The sequence below is a fragment of the Callionymus lyra genome, chromosome 13, assembly GCF_982586985.1.
Source record: "Callionymus lyra chromosome 13, fCalLyr1.hap1.1, whole genome shotgun sequence".
Taxonomy (NCBI): Eukaryota; Metazoa; Chordata; class Actinopteri; order Syngnathiformes; family Callionymidae; genus Callionymus; species Callionymus lyra.
This window is the reverse complement of record NC_141830.1, coordinates 19228982-19249266: the sequence shown is the minus strand read 5'-3', so window position 1 is coordinate 19249266 and position 20285 is coordinate 19228982. Positions and strand designations below refer to the sequence as shown.

At 35.2% G+C, this 20285-nt stretch overlaps 1 protein-coding gene across 1 annotated transcript; it reads right to left on the bottom strand.

Annotated features, from left to right (window-relative positions):
* Positions 1 to 1234: 1234 nt before the first annotated feature.
* Positions 1235 to 19239, bottom strand: LOC148067669 (nectin 1a-like). Its single transcript, XM_087806468.1, has 7 exons — positions 19153 to 19239; positions 18420 to 18498; positions 16719 to 17063; positions 6024 to 6120; positions 2841 to 2866; positions 2735 to 2778; positions 1235 to 2663 (listed from the first exon to the last, which is right to left on the bottom strand). The coding sequence occupies exons 2-7, from the start codon at positions 18478 to 18480 to the stop codon at positions 2502 to 2504; spliced, it is 735 nt and encodes a 244-aa protein (XP_087662594.1). The 5' UTR covers positions 18481 to 18498; positions 19153 to 19239; the 3' UTR covers positions 1235 to 2501.
* Between the last annotated feature and the right edge of the window lie 1046 nt (positions 19240 to 20285).

The following is a 20285-nucleotide window of genomic DNA, read 5'->3' as shown; positions in this document are numbered from 1 at the left end:
TACAGTACAGACTGGATGGCAACCTCTTCAATATTCGGCGCCTTCAAGCCTTCACCAAAACCACCAACCAACACATCTTAGAGCTACAGTATGCAGATGACTGTGCTCTCCTTGCCCACTCACCAGAATCCCTACAGCGTGCGTTAAACGTGGTCGCATCCATCTACAGCGCCATTGGTCTCCAAATCAACATCAGGAAAACACAGATAGTTGTCCAGGAGTTCACCCACCAAACACATGTGCGTACCTTCACCCTCGATGGTCATCCCCTTGCCATCGTCCCTCACTTCACCTACCTAGGCAGCATTCTGTCCCCTTCCTGCAACATTGATGATGACATCCAGGTCCGAGTCGGTCTGGCCTCCGCTGCCTTTGGCAGGCTTAGCTCCAGGGTATTCCACAACAGGAACCTCACCAGCTCCACCAAAGCAGCTGTGTACAAGGCGGTCTGCCTCTCTACACTGCTGTACGGGTCGGAAACCTGGACACCCTACCAGAGGCACATAAAAACACTAGAGGCCTTCCACATCCGCTGCCTTCAAAGGATCCTGGGTGTGTCCTGGGAAGACAGGGTGCCACATGCTGATATTCTTGAACGGACCAACACACCTACCATCGCCGTGCCCCTTGCAAAGAAACACCTGCGCTGGGTTGGGCATGTGATCCGTATGCCTGCCCACCGCCTGCCCAGGCAAATCCTCTACGGCCAACTTCTGGACGGCCAGAGATCTGCTGGTGGTCCAAAAAAGCGCTTCAAGGACCATCTTAAAACCCTCCTGAAGCAGTGCAAAATTTCACCTGCAGCACTAGAGTCCCTGGCTGCTGATCGCTATACCTGGAGTTCCTCCTGCCACCAGGGAACTGCTCACCTTCAGGAGCAAGCCACAGAGAGGAGGATACGGCGACGTGCACTGAGGCATCAGCCTGCTACAGGGCCCACACCCTCCAGTGCTACGTACCTCTGTCCCTCCTGTGGCAAAACCTGCGGATCCCGCATCGGCCTGCACAGCCACATGGCTATGCACCGCCGCAACACAACCCAATAAATGTCTATTCATCAAAATTGGAGCAACGTCATCATCGTTATCGATGGACTGCCAGAAGAGTGTGTGTGTGTGGGTGGGTGGGTGTGTGTGGGTGCATGTGTGTAAATTATTGATGTTGTTTGAGTTCCAGTCCACCTAAAAGAGACAGTGACAGAAAGATCTCTTTATGAGTTTGGTTTGTGTGTGTGTGTTTTGTGTTGTGTGTGTGTGTGTGTGTGTGTGTGTGTGTGTGTGTGTGTGTGTGTGTGTGTGTGTGTGTGTGTGTGTGTGTGTGTGTGTGTTTGTGTGTTTGTGTGTGTGTGTGTGTGTGTGCGTGCGTGTGTGTGTTTTTCAAGAGAATGTGTTCATTCTCGTTTTTGATCGTTGTGGACATCTTTTGAACAAAACAATTCGTAACCCAGTTTCCCAAATTTTGAAAATGTGATTTTCAAAACATATTTCAATCAATAAATACCATATGGAAACTAATGACGAGCCAGTAATGACTAAGAACTTTACATCAGTTTTAATTATGTGTGTAAGTAGTTTCTATTACTTAAACTATACATTTTACACTTAATTATATTTTATACATCATTCACATATAAAACTGCCAACTATAATCAAACCATACATTTTCATCTTTAGACATTCAAGTTTAGTAACATTTATTTTATTCTCCTGGAACACAAACTTTGAAAAGTGTTTGTGCCATCCACCGCTATATTCAGAATCTAAGTATTATAAATAACAAGAACGTGGAATATCGCAGGTATTTGGCCCTTTCAGGGCCGATTTAAATCACAACAATTTTTATTAGAGTTGTTGGTGAAGGGTTTCAACATCTAGGAATTTGCTCCGGTACACTTATGCAATATTATAGAAAATTTTAAACACGTAACATTAAATACAAATGGTGTAATTTAACTGTTGACATTGAAACGTGTGGACGATGCAACTATTAAGTGTTGGAATGATAATGCCGTAAAACTGAAAAGGAAAATGGTGTAGAATCAAAGTTGAACCTTTTGTGTGAAATAATGGGTTCATATTTGACCTAATCGTGAAATATTAGTCTGTATGCATGTGTGTGTGTGTGTGTGTGTGTGTGTGTGTGTGTGTGTGTGTGTGTGTGTGTGTGTGTGTGTGTGTGTGTGTGCTGTTGTTATTAGCAGTGAAAAAAGAGTGTATTGCCAACAAGGTCAGAAGGTCGGAAGAGTTCAGATTGTTAATCTTGACCTGTCTGCATGTTCTTGAACGTGTTCCTGCTTTTCATATTTTTTCCTCACTCCGTAATGGTTTAACCTTGTTTTCATCTTTCATCTAGTCACAGGTGGTCATAATCTTATGGCCTGTTGCTGGGATACCTGGATGAGATTTGTCTTGATTCAAAAGTATATTGGACACTCAAGGGTTGCTTCTATTGTTCTTAAATATTTCAACTCAACAACAAGTGGAACTCAAGTCGCTCTGTACTCATATGTTCATTTCCTCCTCTTCCTCTTCCCGAATGTCCCGATGGCATCTCAGTGCGACCTTTGAGTAGGTGATTTCATCATCCTTCCCATGTGTCGTGGGGTGACTTATTGGAGGCGGGGGACCAGCTGGTTTTACAGAGACGTCGGCGTAGACGACATCCTGCCAGACATTAACGTTGACCTCGCCATCGTTCTGATTTCCAAGACATTTGTCAAGAGGCTAAAGCTTACGTGGTCACGCGGAGCCGCTGTCGTCACTAGCACCCTCTGGAGACCTGCACCGAGCATCAAACAATGTAATCGCAGTGAAGGCATCATTGCATGTTTCAGGTCTCACCTCTTTGTCTGAAGGGGAACCTATATCTGTGGAATACGGAAATAATGAAATTAATACATTTAACTGGAGGACAGAATTAGCAATAAAGTAGCACAAGATTTAAATTCTCTTTCCTTGAGCATTTGTTTGTCGTTTTAAAGTAAATAATTTAGCGATGCATCAAAATATGTGAAGCTTTTTTTTATGGCAAGGACTACATAAAACATATGACACCAAGCTCTACCTTTCACTCAACCCCAACTCCTCACTCCCGTCTCCCCACTCATGCCTTTACAAAATGAAATCATGGTTCAACTAAAACGGCCCTAAATTAAACTTAAAAAGAACTGAAATCCTCACCATATGCACCAAATCCACCCTTTCTAGTTTCTCTCACTATCGACAGGTCCTCAGTTTCTGTCTGGCCTCAGGTCAAGAGTCCGGGAGTCATTCTTAACAGCTCGCTATCATTTCAGCCTTTGCATCATCACCAAGAACCCCACATCCCATCATATCACGCCCATCCTCGAGCAGCTTCAATGGCTCCCCATCAATCAGCATGATTTACAAACTGCTCCTGTACACCTTCAAGTCCATTCACAACCTCACGACTCCCTATTTGCTGGACTTCATCCTGGCTCGCTCTCCTTTCCTCCTCCTCCAACCACCTCTCTATACCATCTGTCCACCTCAGCACCATGGAGAGCAGAGCCTTCAGTCGCTCTGCTCCCGAACTCAGGGACTCTCTTCCACCCGACCTCCGTAACTGTGACTCCTTCTCTTTCAACCCAACTTTAAAACTTCCTTGCATACGCCTCATAACTCCTGATGTTAGATTAAAAAATATTATACACTATACGTATACGCCATACTTAAATTAATGCTAAAAGATAATCAAAATATAAAGTATAAATTACTAGCTTCATCTAAGAGCTTAAACGTTTGAATACACATTCAAAATCAACATTTCACACAGACTGACACACTGTCTCAAGGCAAGCTTGGAACAGACGTAGAGTCATGACAACGGTTATTTAAACGTGTTTGTCTGCCCTTTTCACGCCTTGGGTCGTGGATCAAAAGAACGAAGCAGGGAAACATCTGTGAGGGGTGGGCTAGGAGACAGGAACTCCCACTGAAGAACATTTGAAAGATTAGAAAAGGAAATAAAGTAGGAAGAACTCTCCACAGGATATCGTGACACAGGGAGTTTGAAGGAACCAATAGGGTGATAGGGGGCGGACCTCTCGGCCCAGAAATTTGCCTTAAATATAGCGATATTTCTATCGTTCTGGACCGTCTTTCCTGGAGCTATCGACCTGAAAAGCTGCCAGCAAAGAGCGCCCGATCGATCGTAAAAGCTGTATTTTGTTTGACTTGAAGCGGCGAATAAACGACCCGTTACACTCTGCATTGACCTTTTTTCTCCATAAAGCAAAGTATTAAGACCCGGAAGTGACGTCGTGTTGGAGCGACGGAAACGGACTCCAGTTTTAACCGTTTTACTGATTATTATTGTATTATTTTGTATTCTGGGATTTTATTGTATTCTGGGATCTTGAGTTCTATGAAAGCCACTTTTTAAATATACTTTATGATTATTATTGTTATTAAAAATGGCCAACAGTCCAGCAGACTTGTTTTTTTTTCCAACAAGAGAAAAATAATAAAACCATATCATCTAAAACACACGTGGCCCACTAGATGTTCGGGTCAAAATTAAATGATTTTTATTATTCATAATTATAAGGTGACCAATAGAGATGGCAGTGTTTAAAATGATATTATGGATGTCACGAATAAATATAAAACAAACATGATTAAGATGAGTTAAGCAGCAAGACTAATTCCTAGTAGGTTAATATACACATTCAGTTTAGCCCAGGAATTAGAACGCTGAAGGACTTGAGCCCCTGATTAAGAATCATCTTGTACAAGCTTGTTTGTTTTTTTGCTGTCAAAACAAAACAGACACCACCAACTAACACTCATTTCTTTTTCAGAGTAGACAAGTAGCAAGGATACCATATTGACACTACTGTCTTTTAGTTTCTGTTTCATTTTTTGATAAAATAAATAAAAATAAAAAACAAACAGTGATACTCCACCCAAAATGTTTCAAATATTTTCACTTTTTACTCTCTCTCTCGTCGACATAAGACTTTTTTTCAGAGTAATCCATGTCTTACAGGCAGAAATGTACTGTATGTCCATATAATGGTCAATCAATTTTCTTTGTCCAAAAAGACAAACCAAAAAAACACTCAAATACATCCATACTGCTCGTCTGTAATGTCCCTCTTGTATTGAAGACCCGACATGAGACATTGTTCAAGTTCATTAAACAGTTTATCGAAAATAAAACAAGTCTAAATAATAAGCTTGTTTCTAGTAAAATCTAAAAGGCTAACATGTTACACAGATAGGAAGAATTGGGTTAATTCTGTGCAACTTGCAGTGTCTACTGTCTAAGTCAGAGCTTGTGAGATCATTTTTAACTGTCGTGTTATCTCAGGGTCAAGGTGACCCAAAGCCCTGAAAACAAATTGTCATCTTCATCATGACCCAGAAGCATCACAAGGGTTAACAAACTGTAACACCAACAATGAATCAGTGGAAAAATGTGAATCCAATTTAGATATAGAAAAATTGTTATGGTTTATAAACACATTTTTGTACAAAACATGTGTGTTTAGGGCAACATGTAGGCACAGCCTCCATTGCAAAAATAAATGCACTGTCTATAAACTGCAAATATAGAATGTAGCTATCCGTCATTTATTCATCATGTGAAAATCCTCCAAAAATACCAGCAACCATCGACTCCCAGAAATGTTCAGTTAAGCGGGGTGACGTTGTTTGTGGTTCACATGTCTCAGATGCCATGATTTCTGATGAAACATACGCTGACTCAGGAGAATGTCTTTACCGCTCCACGCATAGTTGTAAAACATGCCGAAGATAATAGACACATCCATCAAGTACCCTGGAACGCTCGACTGACTCATTAACGTAAACATCAGACTGGAGTGGGAGAAACCAGCATCCAGCTGAAAGAAATCCCAAACTTGATTGTTTTGCTGGCGCCGTACTTGAAGTGAATGGCTGACGACCAATATCAGCGTCACACTGTGTCATTTTATGCGATCACAAATTTTGCTTTGGCAGTTTTTACGGCCCTGACAAAATAAATAACAAGCGCACCTTCTGATGAAGAAGAGGTAGACTGTGGCTGCCAGGATGATGAACAGCAGGACGACCACAATGGCTATCACAGCTACCAGGCCAGGCTTCATACCATCTAGGAGAGAAATAAAAATCATTCACTTATGCTAACGTTCACTCATCTCACATCCTAAGGGCACTAAATTCTTATTCCGATGTAGGTACACATCATGACCTACAAAGATTACAGCGTTCCTTCTTTGTGGGTTTTGCTACACACACTCGTCTAAACAGTTAACTTTAGTTAGACACACTTAGTTTGTGTCTTGGGCCATGTTCAACTGTAACTTGGACTATATTTAAATGATATTAGGACTATTTGTGACTGTAATTTGGACTATGTTTGACTGAAACTTTGACGGTTGGATTATAATCTGGACTATGTTTGAGTGTAATTTGGACTATGTTTGATTGTAATTTGGACTATGTTTGATTGTAATTTGGACTATGTTTGATTGTCTTTTTAACTATGTTTGATTGTTATTTGGACTATGTTTGATTTTAATTTGGACTATGTTTGATTGTAATTTGGACTATGTCTGACTGAAACTTTGATGGTTGGATTGTAATCTGGACTATGTTTGAGTGTAATTTGGACTATGTTTGAGTGTTATTTGGACTATGTTTGATTGTAATTTGGACTATGTTTGATTGTGATTTGGACTGTGTTTGATTGTAATTTGAACTATGTTTGATTGTTATTTGGACTATGTTTGATTGTAATTTGGACTATGTTTGATTGTAATTTGGACTATGTTTGATTGTAATTTGGACTATGTTTGATTGTTATTTGGACTATGTTTGATTGTAATTTGGACTATGTTTACGTGTTATTTGGACTATGTTTGAGTGTTATTTGGACTATGTTTGATTGTAATTTGGACTATGTTTGATTGTGATTTGGAATATGTTTGATTGTTATTTGGACTATGTTTGATTGTAATTTGGACTATGTTTGATTGTCTTTTTGACTATGTTTGATTGTTATTTGGACTATGTTTGATTTTAATTTGGACTATGTTTGATTGTAATTTGGACTATGTTTGACTGAAACTTTGACGGTTGGATTGTAATCTGGACTATGTTTGAGTGTAATTTGGACTATGTTTGATTGTAATTTGGACTATGTTTGATTGTAATTTGGACTATGTTTGATTGTCTTTTTAACTATGTTTGATTGTTATTTGGACTATGTTTGATTTTAATTTGGACTATGTTTGATTGTAATTTGGACTATGTTTGACTGAAACTTTGACGGTTGGATTGTAATCTGGACTATGTTTGATTGTAATTTGGACTATGTTTGAGTGTTATTTGGACTATGTTTGATTGTAATTTGGACTATGTTTGATTGTGATTTGGACTATGTTTGATTGTAATTTGGACTATGTTTGAGTGTTATTTGGACTATGTTTGAGTGTTATTTGGACTATGTTTGATTGTAATTTGGACTATGTTTGATTGTTATTTGGACTATGTTTGATTGTAATTTGGACTATGTTTGATTGTCTTTTTGACTATGTTTGATTGTTATTTGGACTATGTTTGATTTTAATTTGGACTATGTTTGATTGTAATTTGGACTATGTTTGACTGAAACTTTGACGGTTGGATTGTAATCTGGACTATGTTTGAGTGTAATTTGGACTATGTTTGAGTGTAATTTGGACTATGTTTGATTGTAATTTGGACTATGTTTGATTGTAATTTGGACTATGTTTGATTGTCTTTTGGACTATGTTTGATTGTTATTTGGACTATGTTTGATTGTAATTTGGACTTTTTTTGATTGTGATTTGGACTATGTTTTATTGTAATTTGGACTATGTTTGATTGTTATTTGGACTATGTTTGATTGTAATTTGGACTATGTTTGATTGTAATTTGGACTATGTTTGAGTGTTATTTGGACTATGTTTGATTGTAATTTGGACTATGTTTGATTGTGATTTGGACTATGTTTGATTGTAATTTGGACTATGTTTGAGTGTTATTTGGACTATGTTTGAGTGTTATTTGGACTATGTTTGATTGTAATTTGGACTATGTTTGATTGTGATTTGGACTATGTTTGATTGTAATCTGGACTATGTTTGATTGTAATTTGGACTATGTTTGATTGTTATTTGGACTATGTTTGATTGTAATTTGGACTATGTTTGATTGTCTTTTTGACTATGTTTGATTGTTATTTGGACTATGTTTGATTTTAATTTGGACTATGTTTGATTGTAATTTGGACTATGTTTGACTGAAACTTTGATGGTTGGATTGTAATCTGGACTATGTTTGAGTGTAATTTGGACTATGTTTGAGTGTAATTTGGACTATGTTTGATTGTAATTTGGACTATGTTTGATTTTAATTTGGACTATGTTTGATTGTAATTTGGACTATGTTTGACTGAAACTTTGACGGTTGGATTGTAATCTGGACTATGTTTGAGTGTAATTTGGACTATGTTTGAGTGTAATTTGGACTATGTTTGATTGTAATTTGGACTATGTTTGATTGTAATTTGGACTATGTTTGATTGTCTTTTGGACTATGTTTGACTGAAACTTTGACGGTTGGATTGTAATCTGGACTATGTTTGAGTGTAATTTGGACTATGTTTGAGTGTAATTTGGACTATGTTTGATTGTAATTTGGACTATGTTTGATTGTAATTTGGACTATGTTTGATTGTCTTTTGGACTATGTTTGATTGTTATTTGGACTATGTTTGATTGTAATTTGGACTTTTTTTGATTGTGATTTGGACTATGTTTTATTGTAATTTGGACTATGTTTGATTGTTATTTGGACTATGTTTGATTGTAATTTGGACTATGTTTGATTGTAATTTGGACTGTGTTTGAGTGTTATTTGGACTATGTTTGATTGTAATTTGGACTATGTTTGATTGTGATTTGGACTATGTTTGATTGTAATTTGGACTATGTTTGAGTGTTATTTGGACTATGTTTGAGTGTTATTTGGACTATGTTTGATTGTAATTTGGACCATGTTTGATTGTGATTTGGACTATGTTTGATTGTAATCTGGACTATGTTTGATTGTAATTTGGACTATGTTTGATTGTTATTTGGACTATGTTTGATTGTAATTTGGACTATGTTTGATTGTCTTTTTGACTATGTTTGATTGTTATTTGGACTATGTTTGATTTTAATTTGGACTATGTTTGATTGTAATTTGGACTATGTTTGACTGAAACTTTGATGGTTGGATTGTAATCTGGACTATGTTTGAGTGTAATTTGGACTATGTTTGAGTGTAATTTGGACTATGTTTGATTGTAATTTGGACTATGTTTGATTGTCTTTTGGACTATGTTCGATTGTAATTTGGACTATGTTTGATTGTAATTTGGACTATGTTTGAGTGTTATTTGGACTATGTTTGATTGTAATTTGGACTATGTTTGATTGTGATTTGGACTATGTTTGATTGTAATTTGGACTAGGTTTAAGTGTTATTTGGACTATGTTTGAGTGTTATTTGGACTATGTTTGATTGTAATTTGGACTATGTTTGATTGTGATTTGGACTATGTTTGATTGTTATTTGGACTATGTTTGATTGTAATTTGGACTATGTTTGATTGTCTTTTTGACTATGTTTGATTGTTATTTGGACTATGTTTGATTTTAATTTGGACTATCTTTGATTGTAATTTGGACTATGTTTGACTGAAACTTTGACGGTTGGATTGTAATCTGGACTATGTTTGATTGTAATTTGGACTATGTTTGATTGTCTTTTTAACTATGTTTGATTGTTATTTGGACTATGTTTGATTTTAATTTGGACTATGTTTGATTGTAATTTGGACTATGTTTGACTGAAACTTTGACGGTTGGATTGTAATCTGGACTATGTTTGAGTGTAATTTGGACTATATTTGAGTGTTATTTGGACTATGTTTGATTGTAATTTGGACTTTTTTGATTGTGATTTGGACTATGTTTTATTGTAATTTGGACTATGTTTGATTGTTATTTGGACTATGTTTGATTGTAATTTGGACTATGTTTGATTGTAATTTGGACTATGTTTGATTGTAATTTGGACTATGTTTGATTGTGATTTGGACTATGTTTGATTGTAATTTGGACTATGTTTGAGTGTTATTTGGACTATGTTTGATTGTTATTTGGACTATGTTTGATTGTAATTTGGACTATGTTTGATTGTGATTTGGACTATGTTTGATTGTAATCTGGACTATGTTTGATTGTAATTTGGACTATGTTTGATTGTTATTTGGACTATGTTTGATTTTAATTTGGACTATGTTTGATTGTAATTTGGACTATGTTTGACTGAAACTTTGACGGTTGGATTGTAATCTGGACTATGTTTGAGTGTAATTTGGACTATGTTTGATTGTAATTTGGACTATGTTTGATTGTCTTTTGGACTATGTTTGATTGTAATTTGGACTATGTTTGATTGTCTTTTTGACTATGTTTGATTGTAATTTGGACTATGTTTGATTGTAATTTGGACTATGTTTGATTGTTATTTGGACTATGTTTGATTTTAATTTGGACTATGTTTGATTGTAATTTGGACTATGTTTGACTGAAACTTTGACGGTTGGATTGTAATCAGGACTATGTTTGAGTGTAATTTGGACTATATTTGAGTGTTATTTGGACTATGTTTGATTGTAATTTGGACTATGTTTGATTGTGATTTGGACTATGTTTGATTGTAATCTGGACTATGTTTGATTGTAATTTGGACTATGTTTGATTGTTATTTGGACTATGTTTGATTTTAATTTGGACTATGTTTGATTGTAATTTGGACTATGTTTGACTGAAACTTTGACGGTTGGATTGTAATCTGGACTATGTTTGAGTGTAATTTGGACTATGTTTGAGTGTAATTTGGACTATGTTTGATTGTAATTTGGACTATGTTTGATTGTAATTTGGACTATGTTTGATTGTCTTTTGGACTATGTTTGATTGTAATTTGGACTATGTTTGATTGTCTTTTTGACTATGTTTGATTGTAATTTGGACTATGTTTGATTGTAATTTGGACTATGTTTGATTGTTATTTGGACTATGTTTGATTTTAATTTGGACTATGTTTGATTGTAATTTGGACTATGTTTGACTGAAACTTTGACGGTTGGATTGTAATCAGGACTATGTTTGAGTGTAATTTGGACTATATTTGAGTGTTATTTGGACTATGTTTGAGTGTTATTTGGACTATATTTGAGTGTTATTTGGACTATGTTTGAGTGTTATTTGGACTATGTTTGATTGTAATTTGGACTATGTTTGATTGTAATCTGGACTATGTTTGATTGTAATTTGGACTATGTTTGATTGTTATTTGGACTATGTTTGATTGTAATTTGGACTATGTTTGATTGTCTTTTTGACTATGTTTGATTGTTATTTGGACTATGTTTGATTTTAATTTGGACTATGTTTGATTGTAATTTGGACTATGTTTGACTGAAACTTTGACGGTTGGATTGTAATTTGGACTAGTTTGATTGTCTTTTGGACTATGTTTGATTGTAATTTGGACTATGTTTGATTGTAATTTGGACTATGTTTGAGTGTTATTTGGACTATGTTTGATTGTAATTTGGACTATGTTTGATTGTGATTTGGACTATGTTTGATTGTAATTTGGACTATGTTTAAGTGTGATTTGGACTATGTTTGAGTCTTATTTGGACTATGTTTGATTGTAATTTGGACTATGTTTGATTGTGATTTGGACTATGTTTGATTGTTATTTGGACTATGTTTGATTGTAATTTGGACTATGTTTGATTGTAATTTGGACTATGTTTGATTGTCTTTTTGACTATGTTTGATTGTTATTTGGACTATGTTTGATTGTAATTTGGACTATGTTTGATTGTAATTTGGACTATCTTTGATTGTCTTTTTAACTATGTTTGATTGTTATTTGGACTATGTTTGATTTTAATTTGGACTATGTTTGATTGTAATTTGGACTATGTTTGACTGAAACTTTGACGGTTGGATTGTAATCTGGACTATGTTTGAGTGTAATTTGGACTATATTTGAGTGTTATTTGGACTATGTTTGATTGTAATTTGGACTTTTTTTGATTGTGATTTGGACTATGTTTTATTGTAATTTGGACTATGTTTGATTGTTATTTGGACTATGTTTGATTGTAATTTGCACTATGTTTGAGTGTTATTTGGACTATGTTTGATTGTAATTTGGACTATGTTTGATTGTGATTTGGACTATGTTTGATTGTAATTTGGACTATGTTTGAGTGTTATTTGGACTATGTTTGATTGTAATTTGGACTATGTTTGATTGTGATTTGGACTATGTTTGATTGTAATCTGGACTATGTTTGATTGTAATTTGGACTATGTTTGATTGTTATTTGGACTATGTTTGATTGTAATTTGGACTATGTTTGATTGTCTTTTTGACTATGTTTGATTGTTATTTGGACTATGTTTGATTTTAATTTGGACTATGTTTGATTGTAATTTGGACTATGTTTGACTGAAACTTTGACGGTTGGATTGTAATCTGGACTATGTTTGAGTGTAATGTGGACTATTTTTGAGTGTAATTTGGACTATGTTTGATTGTTATTTGGACTATGTTTGATTTTAATTTGGACTATGTTTGATTGTAATTTGGACTATGTTTGATTGTAATTTGGACTATGTTTGATTGTTATTTGGACTATGTTTGATTGTAATTTGGACTATGTTTGATTGTCTTTTTGACTATGTTTGATTGTAATTTGGACTATGTTTGATTGTAACTTGGACTATGTTTGATTGTTATTTGGACTATGTTTGATTGTAATTTGGACTATGTTTGATTGTCTTTTTGACTATGTTTGATTGTTATTTGGACTATGTTTGATTTTAATTTGGACTATGTTTGATTGTCTTTTTGACTATGTTTGATTGTTATTTGGACTATGTTTGATTTTAATTTGGACTATATTTGATTGTAATTTGGACTATGTTTGACTGAAACTTTGACGGTTGGATTGTAATCTGGACTATGTTTGAGTTTAATTTGGACTATGTTTGAGTGTAATTTGGACTATGTTTGATTGTAATTTGGACTATGGTTGATTGTCTTTTTGACTATGTTTGATTGTTATTTGGACTATGTTTGATTTTAATTTGGACTATGTTTGATTGTAATTTGGACTATGTTTGACTGAAACTTTGACGGTTGGATTGTAATCTGGACTATGTTTGAGTGTAATTTGGACTATGTTTGAGTGTAATTTGGACTATGTTTGATTGTAATTTGGACCATGTTTTATTGTCTTTTTGACTATGTTTGACTGAAACTTTGACGGTTGGATTGTAATCTAGACTATTTTGGACTATGTTTGATTGTAATTTGGACTATGTTTGATTGTTATTTGGACTATGTTTGATTGTTATTTGGACTATGTTTGATTGTTATTTGGACTATGTTTGATTGTAATTTGGACAATGTTTGATTGTCTTTTTGACCATGTTTGATTGTTATTTGGACTATGTTTGATTTTAATTTGGACTATGTTTGATTGTAATTTGGACTATGTTTGACTGAAACTTTGACGGTTGGATTGTAATCCGGACTATGTTTGATTGTAATTTGGACTATGTTTGATTGTAATTTGGACTATGTTTGATTGTCTTTTTGACTATGTTTGATTGTTATTTGGACTATGTTTGACTTTAATTCGGACTATGTTTGATTGTAATTTGGACTGTGTTTGATTGTTATTTGGACTATGTTTGATTGTCTTTTTGACTATGTTCGATTGTTATTTGGACTATGTTTGATTTTAATTTGGACTATGTTTGATTGTAATTTGGACTATGTTTGACTGAGACTTTGACGGTTTGATTGGAATTTGGACTATGTTTGACGGAAACTTTGAACGTTTCATTGGAATTTGGACTATGTTTGACTGAAACTTTGACGGTTGGATTGTAATTTGGACTATGTTTGAGTGTAATTTGGACTATGTTTGAGTGTAATTTGCACCATGTTTGAGTGTAATTTGGACTATGTTTGAGTGTAATTTGGACTATGTTTGAGTGTAATTTGCACCATGTTTGAGTGTAATTTGGACTATGTTTGAGTGTAATTTGGACTATGTTTGAGTGTAATTTGCACCATGTTTGAGTGTAATTTGGACTATGTTTGAGTGTAATTTGGACTATGTTTGAGTGTAATAGCACCATGTTTGAGTGTAATTTGGACTATGTTTGAGTGTAATTTGGACTATGTTTGAGTGTAATTTGCACCATGTTTGAGTGTAATTTGGACTATGTTTGATTGTCTTTTGGACTATGTTTGATTGTAATTTGGACTATGTTTGATTGTTATTTGGACTATGTTTGATTTTAATTTGGACTATGTTTGAGTGTAATTTGGACTATGTTTGAGTGTAATAGCACCATGTTTGAGTGTAATTTGGACTATGTTTGAGTGTAATTTGGACTATGTTTGAGTGTAATTTGCACCATGTTTGAGTGTAATTTGGACTATGTTTGATTGTCTTTTTGACTATGTTTGATTGTAATTTGGACTATGTTTGATTGTTATTTGGACTATGTTTGATTTTAATTTGGACTATGTTTGATTGTAATTTGGACTATGTTTGACTGAAACTTTGACGGTTGGATTGTAATCTGGACTATGTTTGAGTGTAATTTGGACTATGTTTGAGTGTAATTTGGACTATGTTTGATTGTAATTTGGACCATGTTTTATTGTCTTTTTGACTATGTTTGACTGAAACTTTGACGGTTGGATTGTAATCTAGACTATTTTGGACTATGTTTGATTGTAATTTGGACTATGTTTGATTGTTATTTGGACTATGTTTGATTGTTATTTGGACTATGTTTGATAGTTATTTGGACTATGTTTGATTGTAATTTGGACAATGTTTGATTGTCTTTTTGACCATGTTTGATTGTTATTTGGACTATGTTTGATTTTAATTTGGACTATGTTTGATTGTAATTTGGACTATGTTTGACTGAAACTTTGACGGTTGGATTGTAATCCGGACTATGTTTGATTGTAATTTGGACTATGTTTGATTGTAATTTGGACTATGTTTGATTGTCTTTTTGACTATGTTTGATTGTTATTTGGACTATGTTTGACTTTAATTCGGACTATGTTTGATTGTAATTTGGAATGTGTTTGATTGTTATTTGGACTATGTTTGATTGTAATTTGGACTATTTGGACTATGTTTGATTTTAATTTGGCCTATGTTTGATTGTAATTTGGACTATGTTTGACTGAAACTTTGACGGTTGGATTGTAATCTGGACTATGTTTGAGTGTAATTTGTACTATGTTTGAGTGTAATTTGGACTATGTTTGAGTGTAATTTGGACTATGTTTGATTGTCTTTTTGACTATGTTTGACTGAAACTTTGACGGTTGGATTGTAATCTGGACTATGTTTGAGTGTAATTTGGACTATGTTTGAGTGTAATTTGGACTATGTTTGATTGTAATTTGGACCATGTTTGATTGTCTTTTTGACTATGTTTGACTGAGACTTTGACGGTTTGATTGGAATTTGGACTATGTTTGACGGAAACTTTGAACGTTTCATTGGAATTTGGACTATGTTTGACTGAAACTTTGACGGTTGGATTGTAATTTGGACTATGTTTGAGTGTAATTTGGACTATGTTTGAGTGTAATTTGCACCATGTTTGAGTGTAATTTGGACTATGTTTGAGTGTAATTTGGACTATGTTTGAGTGTAATTTGCACCATGTTTGAGTGTAATTTGGACTATGTTTGAGTGTAATTTGGACTATGTTTGAGTGTAATTTGCACCATGTTTGAGTGTAATTTGGACTATGTTTGAGTGTAATTTGGACTATGTTTGAGTGTAATAGCACCATGTTTGAGTGTAATTTGGACTATGTTTGAGTGTAATTTGGACTATGTTTGAGTGTAATTTGCACCATGTTTGAGTGTAATTTGGACTATGTTTGAGTGTAATTTGCACCATGTTTGAGTGTAATTTGGACTATGTTTGAGTGTTATTTGGACTATGTTTGAGTGTAATTTGCACCATGTTTGAGTGTAATTTGGACTATGTTTGAGTGTAATTTGGACTATGTTTGAGTGTAATTTGGACTATGTTTGAGTGTAATTTGGACTATGTTTGAGTGTAATTTGGACTATGTTTGAGTGTAATTTGCACCATGTTTGAGTGTAATTTGGACTATGTTTGAGTGTAATTTGGACTATGTTTGAGTGTAATTTGCACCATGTTTGAGTGTAATTTGGACTATGTTTGAGTGTAATTTGGACTATGTTTGAGTGTAATTTGGACTATGTTTGAGTGTAATTTGGACTATGTTTGAGTGTAATTTGGACTATGTTTGAGTGTAATTTGCACCATGTTTGAGTGTAATTTGGACTATGTTTGAGTGTAATTTGGACTATGTTTGAGTGTAATTTGCACCATGTTTGAGTGTAATTTGGATTACGTTTCATTCCAACTTGGACTATGTTGCTGTGGCATTTGCTGTGCTTGTTTTCTTGCCTTGTGTTTAAACTATACTACTCATATTGACATATGGAACATGCAGTATATGAACTTTTGTGTGACCAAAATGGTACAAAGTCACTTACCTCGAACTTCAAGTTGGATTGATTTCTCAAACGAACCGGCTGGGAATGTGGTCACGTGACATTTGTAGGTCCCAGCGTCTGACATCCGCAAGTCTTTGATAATCAAAGACTGTTCCAAAATCTTCACTCTTGCTTTCAGAGGAGTTTCTTTTTCATCCAGTCCGAAGTTTCTGTTGTAAACTAAAATCTGCTGGTTTGGTTGATCGTCCGTGGATTCCAGGTCCCATTGTAATGCAGTGACGTTGGACATTTTACGTCCTTGAATGAATTGGCAATGAAGGGTGACATCATTTTGGACGTAGCCTATCACTTTGGGCCAGACTTCTAATTTTTGTGAATTTAAACCTGCCAAAAGATATTAGGAGAGAATATTATGAGAACAGATTTTTTTGAATTACTTAATCTTGACCTTTATCGACTTTTATGTTGCTCATTCTTCTTCAACCTTCTTTCATCTAGAATAAAATACCATCATTTACGGACTATCGAGTGCACTCGAATATAATTTGCACCATCTAATTAAAAAAATAATTTGTACATAAGCCTGCAAGTATTTACTTTGTCACATGATATAAACAGATTAATGTGTATATAATTAAATACATGCTTTTGTACGGACGTCGCTTTAACACTGCAGTGACATGACTAGTTAAAAAAATAACCACCGTACCAGAACATTGTCAATTTCGCATCCAGTGCTTTTAATCCCCAGTAGAAGCTTTTCTCGTCATTTTACATTGAGTCAGTCATTTACGCTATCGTCTCCAACGTCTCACCATCAATTTATTGATGTATAGTTTACATGCATCATGTAAACCTGGGCAACACCTTTAGCATAAAAGCTGCTGCATATGTTTGTAAGTAAGTAAGTAAGTCATTTTTATTTGTATAGCGCTTTTCCAGACCAGGGTCACAAAGCGCTTGAACAATCAAAACAATATTCAATAAAGTATATACTTTAAAGATCAAGATAAAACTGATAACACAACAGGAGTTCGAGAAAATCAAGGACAAGCCTGAACAAATAAAAATGTCTTAAGATGTTTCTTGAAGGAGTCAGTAGATCATCAAGCTCAAAGAGAGAGGAAGATCGTTCCAAAGCTTAGAAGCAACAGCCTGGAAGGATTTCTCTCCTCTGGTCCTGAACCGTGTGCGTGGAACCATCAGTAGATTCTGATCCACAGACCTCAGAGCCCGAGCTGGGGTGTAAGGCTGAATCAAAACAGTGATGTAAGGAAGAAACTGGAAGCCAGTGAAGAGTTTTAAGGATCGGAGAAATGTGAGTTCTTCTACTAGAGCAGGTCAGAATTCTCGCTGCGAGAAGTTCTGAATCAACTGAAGGCGAGACAGATCCTTCTTGTTAAGACATGAAAATGTGTTATGTTAATATTATAATATCCACTTATCCAATAATATTATTAATACTATGTATTACTTAGTGCGGTTCCTTGACCAAAACAAAATCATTCAAATGCATCAGTGGTTGGCTTCCAGCTTTTTCACCACATAATGTTCCTGAAATTGTAATCAATCCCCTCGCTTATCACTCATTGTCATTGTTGCCCTTCTCAAGGCTCCAACTCCCGCGTTAATATATTATAGTATGTTAGTGTGATAACGTTTTATAGCCTGAAAATGACGGTAAATGTTTGACAAATTACAATACATTATATTTTCATTTTATAGGTATTTATGACCCACCTGGAAGAAGTAAGAGAGGGAGCAATAGTAGAACTTTGGATGGCTTGATGAGAATATCCATGTTTGTAGAAACTTGGCTCTGTGGACACGAACATGAAGAAGCACGATGAAGATAATCGAGGTAACCATCAGCCAGAAAGAAATGTACATCACGTTATCTCACTTGAGATGGAGAAAAGTTAAATCAAAATTTTTGTGGCAATATAGTAAATTACTGATGAAACATGTTGACCAGCCATGGACACCTTCAGTAAGAGTTGTCAAACAAAACTATTCATCGAATGTAGAAGGAGAGTTTCAAGAGAACCCTCAATATCAACACCCAGAATCAGAATCAAAATACAACAGAGCTACACAATAATAATATCATCAGGTGCTAAAATTAACTTCTTCATTGGTGTCTTCCCAGTCATTGTTCATACACTTTAGCTGAATAGATCTTGCCTCATAGTCTGAGACTTTCAAAAATGACGTTGACAAATGTTGGAGGGACGACTTCGCTCGAAAAATCAAGATAGTTTCTAGACACGTGTTTTTTAATGTATCATCCTGGTGGTAATGTTTGGTTAAAGCTATCATGTAAGCCACTTAAAACAGCACCGCACACACCACAACCCGACAGGCCACTTAAAACAGCACCGCACACACCACAACCCGACAGAGTCAGAACAACAGGTGAAACAGTGAGGATAAAGGTTCAATCATAACTTGAAGCACTAGTTCAATAACTCACCTTTCAACTGCTGGATCCTTGCAGTGCCGCAGCTGAGGACTCGTGAATGTTGTCACGAACAGGAAAAGTAGAAAAGAGGAACATGTTTGAAATGCATACCACTAGACTGTCCCACACTCACACACATCAAGTATTTTTGTTTTCTCCTTTGATCTATGCTCTTTGCCCTCTGTTTTCTCTTTGCCCTTTGTTCTTTTTATTTGATCTTTGTTCTTGCATTTATGAAACCTCTGTACCTTCTGCATGGCTGCATGCTATGAATGGCTTTCATGCGACACGTGGAAGCTCCTTCTTTTAAGGCTTGGGATCACTTTTATTATTTTATGATTTTATATAATTTCAAATATTAAATAGTGTCACACAACACTACATACAAAAACAAACAACACGCACCAGATTGATCAAAACCTGGGTTAAGAGAAGCAGAAGAAGTTGAAGACCACAACAGATAAACAGATATATTTGCCTACGAATGTCAAAGGAGGCAATCATGGAGATCAAGAACAAAATGGTCCCTGGAGGGTCAAACTACTATTACTACTACTACTACTACTACTACTGTCCATCATCATGGATGACGACAGTCATCCTCTCAGCCCTGTCATCAGTGAGCAGAGAAGCAGAATGAGAGCACGAATGCTCCTTCCCAGCTGCAAAAAAATAGACTCAAGGACTCATTCATTCCTCGGGCTATTAAATTGTTTAATTCTGACTTCGGGGGCAGGAGTGGAGTAAAAGTATCATGATGTTCTGTTCTATGTTAGTCTTTGTATCCTTTGTCTTGTATCATTTTTCTTTGATCTATGTTTTTTATCTTTAGACTTAGATTGTATCATCTTGTTCTTTCTCTTTATTTCTCTTTGTTATTGTTCTTATTTTATTTTGATTTATTTTTTAAAGTTCAATAAAGTTCTACCTAACCTAACCTAACTTAAACTGCTGGGTCAGACGCCCAGTCCATCGTCACTGCTTGTGTTTCTTTGTTTCTGAATTGTGGAATAAACAGAAACTGCTCTAGGCCTGAACATTCCTCTGCAGATCGAAGTATGAGAACCAGGAGGGGAACTGGGTCAAAGTTCAGAATGTGTAACCCAATTAGTGTTTTCGTTATATCACCTGGAAGTGCAACACTG